The sequence below is a fragment of the Saccoglossus kowalevskii genome, chromosome 20, assembly GCF_978046115.1.
Source record: "Saccoglossus kowalevskii chromosome 20, keSacKowa6.1, whole genome shotgun sequence".
Classification (NCBI taxonomy): domain Eukaryota; kingdom Metazoa; phylum Hemichordata; class Enteropneusta; family Harrimaniidae; genus Saccoglossus; species Saccoglossus kowalevskii.
Genome location: NC_140660.1, coordinates 21,497,649 through 21,519,748, shown reverse-complemented (window position 1 = coordinate 21,519,748; position 22,100 = coordinate 21,497,649). Strand labels below are relative to the sequence as shown.

The 22,100-nt window shown below is 33.6% G+C and overlaps 1 protein-coding gene across 1 annotated transcript; it reads left to right on the top strand.

Moving 5' to 3' along the window:
• The first annotated feature begins 34 nt into the window (after window positions 1-34).
• On the top strand, window positions 35-21,968 carry LOC102809484 (uncharacterized). Its single transcript, XM_085494321.1, has 6 exons — window positions 35-487; window positions 2,400-2,456; window positions 14,528-14,729; window positions 15,525-15,700; window positions 16,537-16,627; window positions 17,842-21,968. Exons 1-6 carry the CDS (start codon window positions 305-307, stop codon window positions 18,939-18,941), a joined length of 1,809 nt encoding a protein of 602 aa, XP_085350447.1. The 5' UTR covers window positions 35-304; the 3' UTR covers window positions 18,942-21,968.
• Window positions 21,969-22,100: the final 132 nt, after the last annotated feature.

The following is a 22,100-nucleotide window of genomic DNA, read 5'->3' as shown; positions in this document are numbered from 1 at the left end:
CGACTTTTATGCCGTCGACAGTATGACAACCGGCTGGTCACCTGGATAACTAGTGATGCGGACATTTCACGATCGTACAAGTGACGTAACGGAGACAATACAGGCTGTTATTCACGATCGGACTTTCACCAGAATGTCAGTTTCTATCGCGGAACCGAATCCGGGGACGTGTCATCTACGGAGACCGTTCCGTAATGCCAATCAACTACGATATTAAAATCGGACGTTTCATTTTCAAGAACTCCCGTCAGAAAAACCGAACCACGCATGTTGTTCATGTAAACAACGAGAATAACAATTCATTATGGTTGACAACAATAATTATATACTTTGTTGTACGGACAATGTGATGTTGTTTCCAGTAACCGGCGTCTTTCTGACACTACTGGGGTTGGTTCTCGGTATTTTGTATTTCAGTCTACGTAGTATTACTGATTCCATCGAACACACGGAGAGTGCCATTCCCACGTATGTGGTGGCTTCAGCGGTAAGTACTGTTCCATCACGTAAAATTATATATCTTAAAATATTAAAATAGATGAGACAATATTAATATGATATTCAAATAATGCAAAAGGGTTCGGTAATTTCAGACCCGGTTCATATCAGGGTGGAGCTCACAAACAAAGCTATCGATTTCAATTACTAGTTTGTTTGGGCAAAGGTTAAAACCTTGTGGCACAATTTTATCAGTATCCACGTTAGGAATTCAGGGGAGGGTGTCTGACAGATTTGTTAAAAAAAAATTGCAAGCTAGAAACAGATAAAATAATGTATGCAAGGTGCTGCAGGAATACGTGTTGGCATACTGAAGAAAAAGAAAAATGTTCATATAATCGCCAAAAAAATAGATTTAAAATGTTTGACCCCTTCTGGGTTCCTCACTGTGTAGTGGGCTTGACATTATAAGGCCCAGAAATTCATGTATGCATACATTTTTTGTTATTTTAAATTGTACGTTTAGAGATTTTTTGCAATTTTTACCCTCTAATAAGTCTTCCGGCCAGTAGGTCATTGTTTACAAGCCTGCTTGAATGCTTTTAGCAACCATAAAAAATTATATGAACACAAAATAGAAATAGATATATGCATTCTGGGGTAATATGTAATTTCCAGTGGCGACGGCAAGGAGGGGGACAGTCTCCCTATCGGAAAAAATGCTAGGGGGCCGTCACCCACCCAGCCCCGAATCAAGCAGAAACCTTTGTACCGAGGTATTTGCCACTCAAAATGCAGGAAATAGCGTTTCAGAGGGTCTGGATTTCAAAACTGAGCAGATCTCGCCCTCCCATGCAAAGTTCCGTGTCACCGCCTCTGATTTTGGTGACTCGCATAGAAATTTGTTTCCATAAATATTTGTTATCTTGCACCGTATTTGACATTTTTATGGTCATCAATAGACTCAAAAAGCAGTGAAGGCCAGTATGGTCTTAAATTTGCAGCCCTACTGCGAAGTTTTAGGCTCCGTACCCAGGATTCTGCATTCTTTGGTTTCTACCAATACTGTAGATGATAGTTGGCATGAATTGATTGTCAAATCACTATTTACTACCGTAAAATCTGTATTAGAAGCCGCATCCCTAAAAGAAGTCACACCCATTCTTTTTGAATAATTGAGAACCAAAAATTCATTATTCCTCATATGTGTAGATACTCTAATAGAAACCGCATTCCCTCTGTTGCATTGTACCATTTTAATAGAAGTCGCGGTTTCTAATACAGATTTTACAGTAGTCACTATTTCAGTAACACTTTATCTTGGCCATAAAAAATTATAACTTTTAATGACCTGCTGGCTGCCTATCTCTGAATACTTCTTCTTGAAACATTATCTTTGGATGTAGGCAATAATAGGTTCAATAATTCGACTAGAAACAACAATAGTTTATAGTGTTATCCCAGCATTATGGCTATTTTGCATAATACTACAATCTCATTTGCATATCTATATTGTAGCAGCAACTTAACATATCAATTCGTTTTAATGTTTCTTGAAAGTTCAAGTACATCATGTCAGCGGCCAAGTTCAGTAAAACTGTCATGCTAAGATGACCTTGAGAGAACAGTTTTGAAAGTAAAAAAATGTGTGCTGTGGTTTAAATTTAAAATATTTTCTTGCTTGAAAATGTTTGAATCTGGCTAGTTGCAGTAGTCCTGCAAATACCAGGATGTGTATGACCTTCTCAAGTTTTACTATCTCAAGTTGGAAAAAAACTTCCCTACTGTGTGTGTACAATAAAAATAATGTCCCAGTAACAGTCATAAAAATTCAAAGTCAGCTGTTCATTGTTCTTTTCTAGTCTTATATTGTTGTATTGTATTGTATTGTTCTATTGTTGTATTCTATTGTTGTATTCTGTTGTTCTATTGTTGTATTCTATTGTTGTTTGATTTTACAGCTAATTGTGTCAGGTATGCTGGTTCTGATATTGTTCAGGAAAAGAAATCGTCCCTTGGTGAGTACATCTTTTTATAATGTAAACCATTTTATTTTCATGAGATGCAAACTTTCCCAAAGTTTATAAATCAGGGAAACATAAAATTTCGTAGAACATGTAGTAAACATTTTATTCAGGTCTGTTATTGGGTCATAGCAGATTTCATGAACGTTTGTTTCCTCCAATGCCATACAGTTATCCTGTATTGAGAATAAGAGCGCTGAAAATTGACCTTTGACCCTAGATACAAATAGTTCCTTAAAACCCTATCACCTGTAACTTTAATGGCCCTCCCCCAGTTTATTTGTAAATACCTATCAGGACATATGTAGTTTTGTAAAGGGACCTCAAATTCAGATTTTAAAGAAATTTTTTTAAATTGATAACCTTTAATGTTAATTTTATCAACTTTTATGAAATTATCCTGTGTTTTTTTTAATATTTTTCAAAACATGTTGCCAATATTATGAAATTATATTCATTTATCCAAAATTAATAAATTAATTATAGAGATATACAATGTACTTGTACATAAAAATCTGCAAAATGTTTCAAAAGTTGAGGCATGGTGGCTAATAGGTGATTTTCCGTTCAACTGCGAGATCTCGCGAGTTGCAAGAAAGACGCACGTCTAACGTCTGTCGCAAAAATCGAACAATTTGATTTGGAATTCAAATTTCTCTATTTCGTAGCTCACATCGACCTTCAGATCTTCGATAGAGGAATATTGCTTTCGAAAACCCTTACTTTATCGAAATTGACCATCATCAAATGTGGACAGCACATTATTAAGCACGGAAATATCCCCCAAAATACTTTCGCGTTTGTCGAATCCCACGCGATGTTTGATGCCACTACGATGCTATGACCTTTGTTTGTCCTGTTTTTACGTTCGATTTCACGCATAACACGTGATTCTCGCAGTGAACGGAAAATGGTTAATTTGCATGTCTAATTAATGCACATACAGTATGTATCAATAAACTCATGTACGAGTAAACTTTTAACAAACAAACAACTTGTTAAACCTTCCATCATATTTTAATAGTAGGCACCAAACTCAAATATGGCTTCTCGTGTGCATATGATTGTTGCCATGGTAATGATTGACTTTGTTGTCTTTATAGTTATAACTTATATGGTTTCCTTTGGAATAAATGTTATTAATAATTTAATTTTCATTAATGAGCGAAATCTTGTATTCAGGTTGTTTTTAATATATTTTGATGGAACTATGTTTTTTGTATAAATTGACCAGGAAATGAAGATATGCAGGTGTTTGTTGTTTCATTGATGATGGGATAGTTCATTAACCTTTTCACTACCAGTTCCCTCTTTTCATCACAAAATAGTCCTGTTTATAGTCTGCACTTTTCTTCTGAAGATTGGGACAAATAGAGCCAAATTTGTGGAGTACATTGTACATGTAAAAGCTGGGGATTTAACTCAAATTTTGTTCGTTGGCTCCAAAATTAGCTTTCATTTCCAGAAATATTGAAGAATTTAGGAAAAAAAAGTGCAGAATAAATTTGGCGAGAGTGTTTGTTGGTAAAAAGGTTAAATTTAAAATAAACAACAGTTCCTAACTTTGATTTTCACTGATGTCTCTCCTGACTTTTGTAATTGCATGTGTTATTTGAGGATACAGTGTACATGTATTTTGCCCAAGAAACCATATTCCATGTTCCTGATGTTCTAGCAATGTTTTTCTATCATGATAACATCTGAATTCACCATTTCCTTGTCAACCAGGCCTCTCAAACCCACGCTCCAGTGGACCTCACCCAAGCTGCATTTCGACAATCACATCAATAGTATTGGTTTCAAATAACATCACTATTACATCATATGTTAAATTATTCATGGAGACGTTCTATTCGGACAAACAAATAAGTCTAGCAATTAAGTACACCTAACATATAATTATACCTGTGTTGAAATATTATTAATAATACTGTAAAATGACTAATTTTCACTGGGTTTAAATTTCGCTGATTTACCATTTCAGGCATATTCAGTGGGTTTTACATTTACGGTTTTATCATTTAGACAATGTGTTCTATGCTAAATTTTACATATTCACTGGGTTTTAATTTAGTGCATTTTTCAGTCAGCGAAATAAGCAAAATTAAAACCCAGTGAATAATTAATAACTGATACAACACTTGGACTGAAAGCCTATTTTTAGTCTAAACAATTGAATGCTGAAATAGTTTTAACTATTTGTTATTTGTTCAGACAAATAATTCACAATAATTAGGATTCACAACAAATCATGAAGTTCCACAGTTAGGGCTGAAAATGCACCTATGATCTAGCTGCTTGCAACACTGTGTGATCGTTTCCCTATCATAATATATTATCAACCAAGCATCTTGAGATGTCAGAGCACTTACAGAGTTTAACCAAACTTCGCTCTGCAAACTCAAACCAATGTTGATTGTTTAAAGAACGTCACTATGCATTACGCTGTATGCTTAATTATTCATAAAGACATTCGTTTGCGAAAAAAAAATGAGTGAATTAAACGAGTACAACTAAAATAGCGATAATAGTGACGTTAAAGTGCCTGTGCAATGCCCACCCTCACTTTTCCCATTTTAGATCTGTGTCCCACTGAAATGGGCAGTTATTGATTTTTTTGCTGAAAATGATTACTCGTATCCAAGTTAATTTGGGATATTTCTCGTGTTGTAGCCACGCCCACCTATCCTGAAACGGTCGACTGTTTCCGTATTTCCGACTCTCGCCGGAAGTGCGCCACCAAATGCCAAAAAGTCATACCCCTGAGCCGTAATAACACTGGTCATTCAGTATACTTTTGAACGATATACATTTTTCGGTCGGCGTTTTTTTTTTCTTTTTTTTTTTTTTGTCTACTTTATTTTATTTTTTTTTCGAGAGAGTTTTTAGATGTTGTGTTATGGGCAGTTGCAGTGAAACGTATAGTAATAGTGTAAGTATTCACACGTTTCTAATCGATCCGAAAGTGCGACATCAGTGGACAAAAGCCACTTAACCTCAGCTTCTTTTTTTTGGAAAAACTGTCCTCGTCCATGAAAAAAACACAACTAGGTTTAAAGAGAAACGCCGACAACATAAACCTGGCGCAACACTTTTGAAAGAAATAGATTCCGGACCATGATCACCGAGGCAGATTTCAGAAGAGAGAGAGAGACGGCAAGTGTTTCAAATGAGTTGACTTTTTTTTGCGATCCTGATTATCGTTTTATAGAGACCATTTAGTCCCTGTTAAGTAAAAAGTAGCAATAATTTTGACAGTGACATGAAAACGAAGCGTCGGACGAACAGGAAATTACACAGCCCTTACACACTGCTAATTGTTTTCATTTTCGAAGGCTAAAAGTTTCTGAATTGTTTGGTGGTTTGTGTTGAATGTCGAATTCACACCTCTGTTCTTTTTTTACCTCCATGCTTGCAGCTTGATCCGCGTAATAATTTATGAAATAAGAATCCGGGCTTGGTCAATGTGTTTCCACTAAATAAAGTTTTAATATGATGTTATAATTATGACAATCACGCCATGGATCACGCTAACTCGAATCCACTCTGAATTTATCTGTATGTGTGTCGATCTCCATTATTTTTGTTATCCAATTAAACACCGCTTTTAACGCACTTGTCCTCGTCGTGACCCGACGCGTTCACCTATTTCAACAAAATTTCAATTTATTTCCACGCGGCTGTCATTTATTTAGTAATTGTGATTTGTCATTTTTTTTTAATTATTTTATAGTGATCACTATAGTCTAATGTTTAGACTATAAATATGTTCTCTTTTAGTTTAATTTTGAAAGTTTTACTCAGATGAAATAAAACAGTGTAGTGACGTGCCTAGTAACCTATTTTGTCCAGCGACAGTGGACAGTGTACAAACGTGCGCCGGTGACGATCACGGTGACCAGCTACACCAGAACGGACATATTTCGCATCTAACTCAACCCCATGCAACAAAAATTGATACTATGTGTTCATTATGGTCCATTCCTCCTCGACGAACAAGTACATAAGTGAAAATTTAGTCAAAGACGAGAAAACTGCACAAGAAATTTGCCTTATTTACACGTATTGGCAATGCAAGCTGCCATGCGACTTCCCCTTCTGACGTCACAAGGGGAATTTCTGTATGCAAATAAGAAGCTAATGAGGAGCCTCGTATTAAAATACACAAAAACAAAGTTGCCGTTGATTGAGTTTAAAACACATTTTTTCACTTAAAAAAATAATTCATGCTTAGAAACATATAAATTAATAATATTTATGTATCAATGGATAATTTTAGGCGTGAAAATAGCAGCCATTTCACAGGCACTTTAAAGTAATATTCACAACAACTTACGAGGAAAGCCGTATTAAAATAATGCAGTTGGATTTGAAAATTCATTTTTTGTCTGCGTATGTTTACATTTGATTTATTTCATGCACTCTACCACATTTTATGATGACGTCATTTCTATTTTTAGTAAGAGCTCGTAATTATGACAAACACTATTATTAAATTTGTCAAAAATATTGTTTTGTACCAAATACATGTAGTAGAATAATACAATAATGCATATTAAACATTTTTTAAAAAATATTGCCATCTCATTCGATTTGAACAAATTCTTTCAAAAAAGTTTTGAATAAATCATAATTTTTTACTTTTCACGTTCTACAAATACTAAAATTTCATGCATAAATGTTGTGATTGTCAAACAGGATGTGAATTATAATTTATTTATGGTAATGTTTTACTACAGGAAATGTACAACATTACGTAGTTTGTCTTTGTACTATCAACACAATAAACCCATTCCCGAAATTATTATAAATATTTATACATTTCACAATTCAAACTGATACCGGATTTCTATTGGTCAGTGGAATACCAATAGAATTTGACATAGAAGCAGACCATGTCACTGATTGGCTGGTTGGATTCAACTGCCATTAAAATTTATGAATATTTTTAAAAATGAAATGAATGTGTTTGTTGTGTCAATAGTAATATGTCTAGCTTGGTTGACATTACATGTAGTAAATTTCAGAGTGGTTATAAGAACTAAGCAAATAATAATAAGTAGGTTTATGCTAAATTTTAAAGTTCATAAGTCATTCATTTATTGTTGTTTTTTTTGGTGCCCACTGTGAATTTCAAGTCCTGAATTAATGTTTAATCTTATGGTTGCCATGACGTTAGCAACATTATTACATGCATATCTCCATAGTATAACACAGGACAGATAAAATTTATATATCACACCAGAAAATTGTCTTGACCTTCAGGGTTCACATACAGTCCAATAAGTACATATTAATCTTTTCAGCATCAGTTCCATCTTTTCATCACAAATTCACAAAATAGTCCTGTTTATAGTCTGCACTTTCCTTCAGAAGATTGGGATAAAAATAGCCAATTTTTGTGTGTAAAAACTGATATTTAACTCAAATTTTGTCTGTTGGTGCCAAAAATGAGGGGTTAATTTCTAGAAATATTGAAAAATATATGAAAAAAGGGACAAACAAATTGTGGCCAAGCAAGTCTGGTTTTGAAAAGGTTCAAAGAGCTTATCAGTATACAAGTTTATTTTAGAATGATTATTCAGCCGCTCAAAAGAATCAAATTAGAGCAATTATCACAAAGTAGAAGAATAGTCACACAGTGTAAGCAAGACATTCACTTGTAACAACACTGTTGCAACAACATTAGCATTGAGAAGTTCTGTGAAAGAAGTTTAACTGTCACATACATGCATGCATATTTCCACAGTGTAACATAACATATGACAAATAAAAAATGCATATCACTTTAATGTAAAATGACTAATTTTCACTGGGTTTAAATTTCGCTGATTTACCATTTCAGGCATATTCAGTGAATTTTTAAATTCACGGTTTTATCATTTAGATAATGTGTTATATGCTAAATTTTACATATTCACTGGTTTTTCATTTAGTACATTTTCCAGTCAGCGAAATAAGCAAAATTAAAACCCAGTGAATAATTAATGTGATTACGTGTACATGTACATACCGTAGGCTATGAAACCTTTTCATTATACACACTATCAATAGGTTAGCCAAATCTTCTGGGTTCATATACAGTATGAATATGGTACTACGGATTATGGTAAAAATTGTTCCATATGATGGCAAGCTCATGTGTTTATTTTCAGAAGGATTATTCTGTTGCTCCCCAAAAAAAGCTTATTAAATTTTGAAAAAAATCAAATGCCACTAACAAGCATAATCATTACCGGGTACATAGCATACATACATACACACACATGTACATACCGATAATACTGTGGAATACTTTATTTTCGCTGGAATTAATTTTCGCTGAAAAGACTTTTGGGGCGTTTTGTATGGAATTTATTTTCACTGTTTTTTGATGAGTTTAATGGGAAATATAGGAAAAAAAGTATATTGACTGGATTTTATTTTCACGGAATCATCCCTTCAGTGAAAAATAGCGAAAATAAATTCCAAGCGAAAATAAAGTATTCTACAGTACATTCACATGTAATATACATAGCAAATTTCAGAGGGGTGATAACTACTCAACAAATAATTTGTTTTTCTTCACATATTTTAACGCTAGATTTTAAAGCACATGAAGGCAGTCACCCCCTCAGTGAAAATAGCGAAAATAAATTCCAAGCGAAAATAAAGTATTCTACAGTACATTCACATGTAATATACACCATTGCAACAAAGAAATATGATAATATCCACATAATGATGTATTTGTAATATATCAGCAATAATTCCACTTTCAAGGCTCTGCTGCTTTCCTTTTTTTTTTGGTTATAAAATGCATGTGATAAATATCTAATCCAATGATATTAATGGAAAATGTGAATGTGCGATCCAGTGCAAATGACTGCAAATGCAAATTTCAGAACTCTTGCAGATAACGCTTTTTGTATGATATTCTAACGTTTTAAACAAAACTTCAATGTATCAATGCTTCTGATGAGTGGCTTCCGTAAACAAGTAAAATGGTGACATATTTAACAAATCAAACAATATTGTAAATCTGACACTGAAAACAATGGAATTCGTCTGTTTATAAAATGCCATATGGATGTGTTTGAAAGTGGACAGTATGGGTGTACATCAATGTCCACTACATGTTGCTCGATGCAATCAACATACTGCCTTTGTGCATTATTTGTGATATGCACTGTTCCTTTTAATTTTTTTGAATCTTGAAAATACTGAGAAAATTTGTCCATTTTCCCCTTGAAATGTTTTTTTTTGCATACAAAATCAAAAAACAAAATTTCACTAAGAAACTACAATTGAATCTGAGAAAAATGAGCGAAAATAAGGCTTAGAGGGAACACTGGTGATATTCCTGTAATAACCTCTAATATATATTATTAAAGTAACATGTGGGATCCATAGTATTCTACTAGTTGTGTGGCGTGCAGCGTTGTCATCTACACCTGTGATATGATATACTAGTATTAACAATATCGATGTCATCACTTGGAGTGCAATCAAGGGGTTATATTAATTTAATTCTCAAGGGGACTTTTCTACTTAAGCTCCATGACAAACATACCGACAAAACCTCATGTGATTTTAATTTTAATTAAAGAATGAAATAGGCTTTTACAGAACCTAGATGTATTTTTATCTCTAGATCAGATGACTTATTTTCTGGATTTAGAATTAAATTCCGGTGTATCATTTAATTCATGTATTGAACTCGTATACAATGACTCAGAAATGGATAATACCAGCACTCTTTGGAAGAATTATTAAAAGGTTTACATAGGCCATCTCAATTGAACTTTATGTTATGCGTTCCAAATTCTTGTTTTTTCTGACATCAGGAGCATATCTGTAATACATGTAGTTCAATATAATCACTACATGAGGAAATTTGGGTGAAATTAAAGATAATGTGTAATTGTCTTCATGTCTTGAAATTTGACTTGGTGACATAGACTGAGCACCCATTTTCATGAAAAAAAATTATAATTTGGCCTAACTAATGATCAAACTAATATTGATCAAACATTTAGGCAAGGAATGGTACAAATCTTATTTTTTGTCAGTTTTTAAGTTTTTAAAAATGCATACACTTAAGGGTTTGAATTTCAATGTTATGAAGGCACTTAATTTTTAGGGAAAATATGTTTAAAAATCTTTTTATTCAAATTTTCATCATTGCTAGTCTTATGACTAAATATCTGCTTGTCTATTTTTTTTAACATTAATCTACTAGATCTGATCAGTCATAATGATGTTGATTTTTAGACAAAATAAAAATCAAATTGACTGTTTTTTCTCCCAAAGTTATATTTGCACTGCTAGTAATTTTATTATTTCATAACATGAGAGCATATTTGAGGACAACATTTGATGTCACTGTTATTCTTTTGTTCAAGGATTCTAATGAAAACTTCACTGTAATACATGTATTTTGTGATTTTTCCAGATTCATGAAAATTGCAAAAGTATTGACTCTCGTAGTATTAGGGTTTACTGTATATGTAAATGTGTTTACAACTGAGTGGATTTTAATCTCATCAGGTTGGTACCTGGTAGGAATGTTAAAATACTGAGTTATGTATGACTCAGACATACTTTGCATTAACCTTTTCACTACCAGTTCCATCTTTTTTTTCGCAAATTCACAAAATAGTCCCATTTTATAGTCTGCACCTTCCTTCAGAAAATTATGACTAAAATAGCCAAATTTTTTGAGTGAAAAATAAAAATTAACTCAGATTTTGTCTGGTGGCTCCAAAATTAGGATTCATTTCCAGAAATATTGAAGAATATAAGAAAAACGTGCAAAAAATTTGGGTGAGAAAGTCTGGTGGTGAAAAGGTTAATAAAATGGTTGCATTAGTTTGTTATGCACCACAATCTTAGAGCATCAAATATAAAAAAAACAAAAACAGTTTTATTTTTGTCATCATCAGACATTGCTGCTTCATCAATTTTTGGTTGTTTTTTTAGGACTATATATTTACGAACAGTAAGCTTGGAGGGTAACTTAACATAAGTTAGTTTTAAACTGGATAGCTAGTTTAGCTTTCTTTCAAAACCCCACAAATCTAAATTATGCAGAGTAAACACTACAATAATTAAATTGAGAATATGATGACAATGATGCTCACTTTAGAAATTATAATTTTTTTATGAAAGCCAAAGTCAACTGATAGCCAGCTTTGGAGTTGAGCTATGCTCAGACCATACTGTAGTATTGTATGATGTCTTTTTTACATACAACAACAGGGAAAAAACATTCAGTATGCCACATCAGTGATTTCTGTATTATTGGCTGATGCTGTATGCACATATTTTGTGTGTAATTAAATACCGAATTGGTGGAAAACAATTTGAACGTCTGATTTAATCAACTGAAACTGAAAACTTTGTAGCGAAATTTTGCAAATTTGTATGTGTTTCCATTAGTATCAGTGTGCATTCTGGTATTTCAAGTCCTGTAGGCAAAACATCATTGGGCCATTCCAGTTAATATCTGCACCCCCCTGTTGATGAGGTCGGATTTCCAGCACTGTATGATGGGGAAAATACCCCGGAATTCCAACTGTATATGGAGAAACAGAATCTGGAAATCCAGACGAGTATGGAAAAAAAAAAATTCTGGAAATCCAGGCAGTTATGGCTACTAAATAAAATATGGCCTAGTTTATCTCACCACATACCGGTTGATGATGTTGGATTTCCAACACTGTATGACTAAAAAAATTTGGAATTCTGACTGTATTGGGCCAGTACGAAATAGTTATTTCTGAAATTAGATAATGATAGTGGGACGAATGAGCTCATCAACACCGTGAATCAAGACTAGTTTGGATTTCCATTATCAGATATAAAATTTTGAACTTGGTAAATTAGCATATGATGAGAGTTACCGGTGTATTTGGAAATCCTACTCTGTATGGTGGCACAATGGAACTCATCAACACCATAAGTAGGAACTATAGTTTTGGATTTCCATTACTGTATGGTGAATGGTGATTTGGAAATAAAACTTTGTATGACTTAGAAACTCATGGAAATTATACCCTGTATGAAGTAAACACACAAGCTCATCAACAGGGGGGGGGGTGCAGATATAAACTGGAATGGCCCATTGCATGCTTTTGTTTTATAACTAGGCCTGGTGGCAATGTTATCCCTATTAAAACATAGCATATAACAATAGAGTATATCTATTGTATTCAATGTTATGCTAAATATCTCTATCTAAAAATTGCTGGGAACTCCTATTTTATAATGTTCTGGGGAGAACCCTGGCCATGCAAAATATCTTGGGGAAAATTTTTGCACTGGTTTCCATGGTGAAATTATTTCTTTTTTTTTATTTATAATGTCAATTTTTTCTGTGACACCAGGGATTAAAAAGTCACATAAAATTATCAAATTGAAAAAAATGTTAAAACATTAAAAAAATTATATTTAATTTAGCGAGTTTTCAGAATAATATTTTTTCATTATATGAAATTGGAAGTTTGCTCCCATAATGCATTGCATGTACAAGAAGTAGTATGTTAAGTCGTACAAAATGTTAACATTTATTTTGGGAAAACTTAAATATTCACAATTGTCGTCCGACATATTTACCGGTAGCAAAAAATTCTGATGCAAATATTGAAATGTGAGTCATAACATTATTAGGTGTGGCCGCCATGTGTTTCTATTGATATAACATTACGTTGTAAATACATAATAGAACTATTAGTCATAGTGGACTGTCTGAATTTAGTTACTTGGTGGGAAATTAATGAGCTCGTTATTCCCATAATGTGATTACACTATATGTAAATGAATAGCATTGACAAAAATATGACAAACTATATACTGTAAAATACTTTATTTTAGCTAGAATTAATTTTCGCTGAAAAGACATTTTGGTGTTTTGAATTTATTTTCACTGATTTTTGATGAATTTTATGTAAAATATAGTAAAAAGGTATATTTGCTGGATTTTATTTTCACTGAATCATTTTTCTAGCGAAAATAGCGAAAATTAATTCCAAGTGAAATTAAAGTATTTTACAGTAGTCCAATAATAAGGCATAAACATGGTATCATGCCTTTAACCCTCAGGCTATTGACCAGGAATTTGCAACTACAAGTCCAAAACAATTCAACTTCATGAAAATGTAGATTCAATATATTTTCAAATTGGTAAAACTATGTAAGAACAATAGAAAAAAAACAAAAAATGTGAAAAAGTTGCCAGTCTGTTTTGGAGGGTGGACTGGTGGCTGGCTAACACCCTGCTAACCACTGACACAAACAGACTTGCTGTGACGCAACAAATTATGCTAATTCACTTGTGTGTCATTGACACAACATAAAATCATACATAGATATAGTAATCATAAAAAACATTTTACTATAGCTATGAAATTTGTAATTTGGTAAACTGAAATTCACATTTCATAAACAAAATAAAAAAAACACATTTTACCATAGTTATAAAATTTGTAATTTGGTAAACTGAAATTCACATTTCATAAACAAAATAAGAAAAACATTTTACCATAGTTATTAAATTTATAAATTGGTAAACTGAAATTCACATTTTATAAACGAAACAAGTTTAAAAACAAAGGATAATCAGAGGTCACAACAATATTCAGTGTGGCTTTTCAGTGGTTCATTGTGAATTCTAGACAGTTTACAGCCATTCTGTGAAATTATTTAAACAAAACAACTGTCGTTATTCTATTTTTTTTGTCTGACTTTATAATAATTAATCATATTATGTCATGAGTAGTGCCTTCAAGTTCTCAATTTACCAAATTTGTAGCAGTAATGGTTTGCAATTTGTAGAGTGAAAATCATTAGGAAATATTTACTAAACATTGACTGATGGTACTTCATTGGTAAGTGTACGCGCTTCACATCAGAAAAATTCTGGGTTTGATTTCCTGAACAGACTGTTTACTTAGCAGAGTGCCTGGCTTTCCAAACATCAGGAGAGTTGCAGTGACTTAATTCTTAGTTTGGAAATGTCACCTGGTAAAAAACACTTTGAAAAAAAGAAAGTTTTAACACTCTTCTTCTTGATTCTTCTTTTTCAGATTGCTGTTTCTCTTTTACTGACAGTGGTTTGCATATCCCTATGTCTATCCAGCGCAGCACTGTTGGCTGTACAAGTTATTCCATTCCTAGAGAGTTTCACACACTGCGTTAGTAGAAAAACTCTCAAAGAATGTCAGTGTTATGTTATTGAGAATCACACGCCGCATCAGAATTCGTCGTCAAGTATTCTAGACGCTGGAGGTGAGATTCAACTTTAAAGTGGTACTCTGTAAAGTCTGGGCCTAACTTAAATTTTAAGCACAGTCAGCTAGCACACAATATTTACTATATGGGGACAGGCATCTTGAATACGGCATGAAACTGAATAAATAGACTAGTTGTGCGTTTTTTTCAGGTTGTCATCTAACTGTCATCTAACCAAAATTGTCTTCTAAACTGTAAGGCCGTTGCTGATTTGCTGCCGAGTTGGAATGACAATTTTTGGCTTCAAATACCCCAGGAAAGTGTTCCATGTTCTTTGTGTAATTAGGCATTCGTATGCAAGTGATTTTTCCACATAAAACGACGAGCGGTTGGCTTAATATTATCCAAATGGATTGTTTGGCTGTGAAAGATTGTATTTTTTTCTGATTTGTAGAAATCTGAAAAACGTGTTTCACAACTTGTCTATTTATTTAGTTTCATGCCGTATTCATATGCATATGTACAATAACAATCATGTGCGTACATCTGTTAGCAGTTTTGATTTGTTAAAGTGGGTGGGAGGGTCGTCACCTGTGCACACGCTGGAATTGAGTCCCAAGCGACGATAACTTCACATGCTAAAAGCTCAAAGGCTCATGGGTAGACGCTTGTTTGTAAATAATGACACGCTATGGCCATCTGACGCATGTGCAGGTGAAGACTCCCCCGCTTTAAATGAATATTATTGTGTGTCCTACAAATGCAAATTTGATTATTAAGTACATATAGGACAACAATATTAACAAATATATGACTTTGTATTATATATATGTTGCTGTTTATTTCTATTAGGAAGTGAACAAGTGACATTTCATGGCACGTTGCAGTGTTCGTTGATCTCCACGGCGATACTAGATATCACCTACACACAGTGTGTTGTCTACGCTATAGGCACGCTATCATCTTTAATGGCTATGGTATTTACTATATTGCTGCTATGCAGTGAACACCAAGCTACAAAACACTATGTAAGTTTTAACAATTTCTGTCAACATTGCCAGCTAAATAGACAGTTGGAGGGGGGGTATTGTAAAGCTAGCTCGGATTGCTTTGAAACTGCCACATATGTAAATTATGCAGATCAAGTAATTAATCTGTCTTATATCAATAATGTTGGTAAATATTACAAAGAAATATCTTGAAATATTTTATACTAGCAGAACTAACTTGCTTGGAAGTTGGAAGATATGCCCCAAATGTACTTTACGTTAGGGACGAGGTCAAAAGATCGATGTCGGATAAAAAACGTATTTGCTTTAGTGTGGGGGTGGGATCATTGACAAAAATATCAGAAAATGAAAAAAACATCCAAGACGAGAAAATGGTTTGGTCCAAGTGTAAATATGTGCGTCAAATGAGGTCAATTTCAGGTCATGAAACTAGAGCATGCGCAGAACCCTGAAAATTAGTTTGCGCATGCGTATATTCCGCTTCATTATTACAACCAACTATGCCATACTACTGTCCGATTATCAATTTGTATTTAATGGTTAATGTAGTCTGATGCCACGATCAATATTTATCAATTAAGTTTCAGTGGGGGGTGGGGGGTTTTGGGGAAAAAACTAAAAGAATTAAGTTTTTTATCCGACATTGATCTTTTTACTAATATGAGACATTTAGACAGATTTCTCTTCTCATTTTCAGCATATAAATTCATTATGTATGTCATTTATGATTATGAAAATACCTTATGTTTATTTTTAAAAATTTAAAATTATAAGTCACAGGAAAATAACTTCTCTTACCAAATTTCTGAAAAGTCAGGCATGTCTGTCATTAATTTGATATTTATTTCAAACAGGTACATCATGAAATAGACGCATTATCTGACGATCCAAGTGTTACGAGTTCAGCTATTGGGAGAACGTTCAGTCGGAGAATTCTTATACCTGGTCAGTCATATGCAATTTTGTTTATAGTTTATTCCTATAGCATGGCTGGATAATTTCCACCAATCAGATTACAGGATTCATTATCTATATATCCCGGTGTAGATTTAGTCATAATTTGAAAAAAAAACACTATGTCAGCATTTATTTTTCACTGATTTGTTTATTTACTGTAAAATATTTTCGCTTGGAATTATTTTTTGCTATTTTTGTTGAATGAATGATTCAGTGAAAATAAAATCCACAAATATACTTTTTTTAGCTTCGCTGTCAACTTTGTCGAGCTGAGCTTATCATATGAGTGATTGTCCGTCAACGTCCATCATCCGTGTCAATGTTTTAATTTTTCGACTTCTTCTTGAATACTACAACCCTGAATGCTTTTTGATACTTGGTGTATATGTACCTTGGGTAGACCTCTCTTAGGTTTGTTCATTTCATGATGATATCTTCAATTCTCTAATTTTGGTGAATATTTTTGTCATTTTTGGTAAAATGTGATATTTTCGACTTCTTGTTAAAAACCGCAAGTCCAATTGCTTTGATATTACATATATAGGTACTACATGTGGACCTCTTTCAGATTTGTTCATTTAGTGGCGATATCTTCAATTATATAATTTTGATGAATATTTTTGTCACTTTTGGTGAAAAGTGATATTTTTGAATTTTTGTTGAAAACAGCAAGTCCCATTGCTTTAATACTATACATATTGTTCATTTTCTAATGATATCTTTTGTTCTTTAACTGCAATGTGCATTGCTAACAGCAGAGCTATCTCAGCCAACAGGCTGCTTGTACATTCAACTTGCCAAAAATTAGTGAAAATAAATTCCATACAAAACACCCAAAAAGTCATTTTGTCAAAAAATAACTTTAGCTAAAATAAAATATTTTATGGTACACAACTTCTACTTTTGGGAAAAAAAGTAGTTTTTTTCGGAATAAGATTTATTCAATACCATTACAGTAATATATATGTTCAACGATTAACATTTCTAAATAGTGCTTTTGACTACATGAATAAAAAGTGTATTTGGGTAAAAATCTTTCTCTGACACAGAAAACAAACATTTTTCAAATCTGTCATGCATGGTGCACCAATATGCAATGTTGCAACAACAACAAAATGTTTGAGTCACAGGTTTAAAAAGATGTACGTGACTAAACCTATTCTTTAGCAAATTTTATTTAATTTTTACTTTTTTCTCACCAGGAAATCATTCCTACACTTTGGGTCGGCGACAAGGACATAATTTTTTGCGACCTCCATATGCTAGCTACTTACGTGAACGCGACAATACGTGTCTTCTCAGTAGCGATATTGAACATGAAAATCACAGCAATCTGTTGCCGCAGTATGAATCAGTTGTTATGACAACTATGCAGAGGTCAAATGGAAGGTCAGAGGCCAGTGGGTCAAACGAGACAAGTAGAAGAGAAAATATTTCAATGGCGCAACCACAATTGACACAAAATAGCACAAGTGTAGAATCCGAGGAAACGGCGACACCGAACAGGGAGTCTCGAACACGTTCTGCAGTCACAAGGCCACATTCTCAAGTATTTGAAAGACGTGTTCATCCAATACAAGACGACAATGCAGATCGAGTTAATTTTAGCACCCTCGTTGGACTTCAACAGCCACGAAATGAAAGACGGAATGTACGGCGAAGTGCAAGTAATTCAGTAGTTGATGATGTGCGAAGACAGAGAAGACCTCGTAGTAGGAATCGTATTAGTGAACCAAATCCCCTGCAAGAAAGATTTGTGCCAGCCTATGATGGGAGCATGTTACCCGTGTATACAGTTCCTGGTAGTGATGAAGTTTTCGTCAATATGCGTGATATTTATGCATTTCAGATGCCGCTTTCGTATCCATACGAACCAGCACCCTCATATCTGATAACAGCTCCTAGTTATGTTGAGGAACCCCCACCGTATTCACCGACAGAAGATACCACAGGGGGGCTGTGGTCAACACAGACATTTCCAGGTTATCATGGCAACCGCTGTGGACGTAATTCATCAACAAATAGTGCATTCCCATTATTGGATGGTTTACAATGTGCCACTCTTAGAACCAACCAATCAGAGAATGCGACAGAAACAGTCAGACTAAATAATCTATCACGAACTCCTAGACACATTGCATGTCCACGGCAACCAATTACAAGAAATATTGTAGATCAGAGTAGCCCTACAATACGACGAGACAGTGCAGAGTTGTTAGAACAGCGGAATAATGCTACAGAGAACACTGAAAGCAATGGCAGGAGTAACATCCCAGTAACTGTTATTGACCCCATTCAGTGACATCACAGGTTTATAACAAATTAATTGACTCTCATTCAGTGATGTCACAGGTTTTTAACAGATTATTTGACCCCATTCAGTGACATCACAGGTTTTAACAGATTAATTGAATTCCATTCAGTGACATCACAGGTTTTTAACAGATTAATTTACCCCATTCAGTGACATTACAAATTTATAAGATTTCGTACCATAGTACAGTATTAGTATGTACATGTATAAAGGTGCTAGAAAGCAGTATTAAACTGACATGGGTAAATATACGGTATTTTGAAACAACCACTGGTAGCAAGCATAGTAATGTACTAAATGTTTCAGTAAAATCAATTCTAATTGGTTGACAATTCACATGTACCTGAATTTCAACCAATCATAAAGTATTAAACAAACACTTTCCATGGACAAAATAATGTATAATTTTACAATTTATATAAAAACTTAGAGATAATTTAAGACATTTACTACACATATTAGTTTTCTGTATTCTCGGGGGCGTACATCCAGGCATTTTCACCGCATGGCAACCATCACGGTGAAAACAAAGGCCGAAAACTCTCAGAAAACAGTACAGGATGGTTGTTGAACAGTGTAACAAGATAACCGCTGCATGTGTAACGCATTTTATTGTTCAGGATTACTTCAAAGTTGAGTTTCTGTTTTCTTGAATTTTCACCGGCTCTTCGCTCGGCGTTCCACAGCAGTGCGCACAGAGCCCATAGAAATACGTGGTACAGTGGTGCGCCTCTTAGCAACGTGGAACGTCTTGTGACGTAGCTCTGCCCCCGATGATAGATTGGAAACTGCTTAATTTTCATGGCTATAAATGTTCACAATTTCAGGACTTTATAATGACATTCTCACAAAAGTCACATGACACTTCACAACGTAAGATGCCAGATAAATTTTTATTTCTACAAAATTTTGTGATTTTTAAATTAAAATTAAATTAAAGCAGTTTACGTAGTAATGTTGACTGTAAGAATAAAAAAGCTTTGTTTTTGGTCCTGGCACCATTTTTTGTTACCTTCATTTTTAAAATACTGTAAAAGTATTAATTATTCATTGGGTTTTTATCTCACTATTTTCGCTGATAAGTAAAAGCCATTAAAATTAAATATAATGAGTATCCACAAAGTACAAGTAAAAAGTTATGCTTTTACAGTATTTTGGCCAAAACCAGAAAAAAAAAACAGCGTGAGCAGAAACAGATAATTTTATTTAATTTTTATGTATTTTTGTGAAGTTGACATTTTATTTGAGCTCTTTTGTCACTTTCTCAATGTTTTAATACTTGTAATATTTATGTAAATGAATAAGTGAATGTGAAGCCTGGTAAATACACTGCAGTCTGTGTGTCTGTGCAATGAACTCTGGGTAAAGTTCACTCCTGAAATTTTGAAACCTTTCAAATTATCGTCAAACGATCAATGGGAAGCTTTTCAGGTTGCTATAGAGACATACACTTTCCCCAAAATGGAGTACACATTTGAATTAAAATTTCTATTTTCTAGAAAAGAGGTTCATATGTACATTGTACATATGCTGCAGATTTGTATTTTAAACAACATTCCATAAATGTCTTTCTTTCTACCTATTGTACACTATTATTTCAATCTCTATAAATAGCAGGTACTTGGTCACTCGACAAATTGGGAAAATTTCTCCCACCAGCAAAAAACTGTTTACAATTTTTATTTGGAGCCACAAATCTTTGTATTACATAGATTGCATAATCAAATGTTAAATCAGAGGGGTTATACCCTGGGCATGTACTGAGTCCCAATTGATTAACAATGCAGGCTAATAATGCAAAGGCTTATGGGTAGACGCGTGATTGTAAATTGCAATATAATATGACTGCCTGTCGCATGCAAAGGTGACTACTCCCCTGCTTTAACCTTTTCACCACCAGACTTTCTCACCTACATTTTCTGCACTTTTTTATGTTCTTCAATATTTCTGGAAATAAACCCTGATTTTGAAGCCAACTGACAAAATTTCAATTTTCAGTTTTTTACTCAAAAAAATTGGCTATTTTTGTCCCAATCTTCTGCAGGAAATTGCAGACTATAAATGGGACTATTTTAATTTGTGATGAAAAGAGGGAATAGATGGTGAAAAGGTTAAAAAACACAACTGGAATATATGTGATAATATTATTACACTGTCCTAGGTACAATGCTAGTAATATCTCAGTGTGAATTACCAGATGATTCCGCTTTTTTTTTGAAAACCTGAATGTGAAGGCGTACATATCAAATATCTTGTTCATAAAGAGGATCGACAAGGGGTATTTTCGTAAGCTGTAATCAATTGTTTTTATTTTCATAATAATGTAATTTAAATAAATTAAAAAACGTAAATTCATAGACATGGGCAAGGTGTAAAATGTAATTCGATATTTTATTCATCCGTAATTTGTGCAATGATCTTTGTTTTTGTAAGCGTGTGAAGCATTTTCCACATTTAATGCCGTATTTCGTACGCAATTTCAAATTTTGATTCTTAAACACAAATTATCAAGTATATTAAAAAAATGTAATTAGGAATTTGCTTTATTTGTAAAGTCTTATTTCTTTTAAAAACGTAAAATGCATTTTTTTCATTTACTGTAACCTGTACCAGCTATCCTTCTTGCCCCCCTTTCATAAAGTATCCTTTTCTCTCAATCTTATAACAGACTTTTGTGAGTTGGAATTGTTGAATTGTGGGATTTATAAAATGCGTGTTATTGTCAATATAGACCTTATTTGTGAATGGCCGCCAAAATCTCATTTAGAGTGAGAAAGTCACATGACTTGTTTTTGCAATCAAAATACTGTTTCATTCTCTCCTGTAATCACGTCTGCTGTTACCCTGACTTGTGTAACCATGGTAATAAGAACATTGGGCTCGACGGTCATTTGCTTCTAAGAACTATTTTCATTGTTTTGAAGCTTTATCCAGATAACTATTATGTAAATTAGTTTTTATTGTGAAAGATCCTTTTTAAATTATTGAATTTTAATAAACGAATTCCAAATATAACTGTAGTGTATGTGTATGTTTAAATAGAGTTTAACAACGCTGACATATGAATGCATTTGTAATGCATTGGATTCAAACGCTGCAAATCATGGACATTTAACTTCAATTTGCACTCTTGCCGCAATGAGATAC

Bases quoted from the DNA above. Each gene is read 5' to 3' on its own strand.
- LOC102809484 (XM_085494321.1), top strand. From the start codon at position 305: ATGGTTGACAACAATAATTATATACTTTGTTGTACGGACAATGTGATG. The intron at 2,457-14,527 runs GTGAGTACATCT...CTTCTTTTTCAG, and splicing joins GGAAAAGAAATCGTCCCTTG to ATTGCTGTTTCTCTTTTACT. The intron at 15,701-16,536 runs GTAAGTTTTAAC...TATTTCAAACAG, and splicing joins ACCAAGCTACAAAACACTAT to GTACATCATGAAATAGACGC.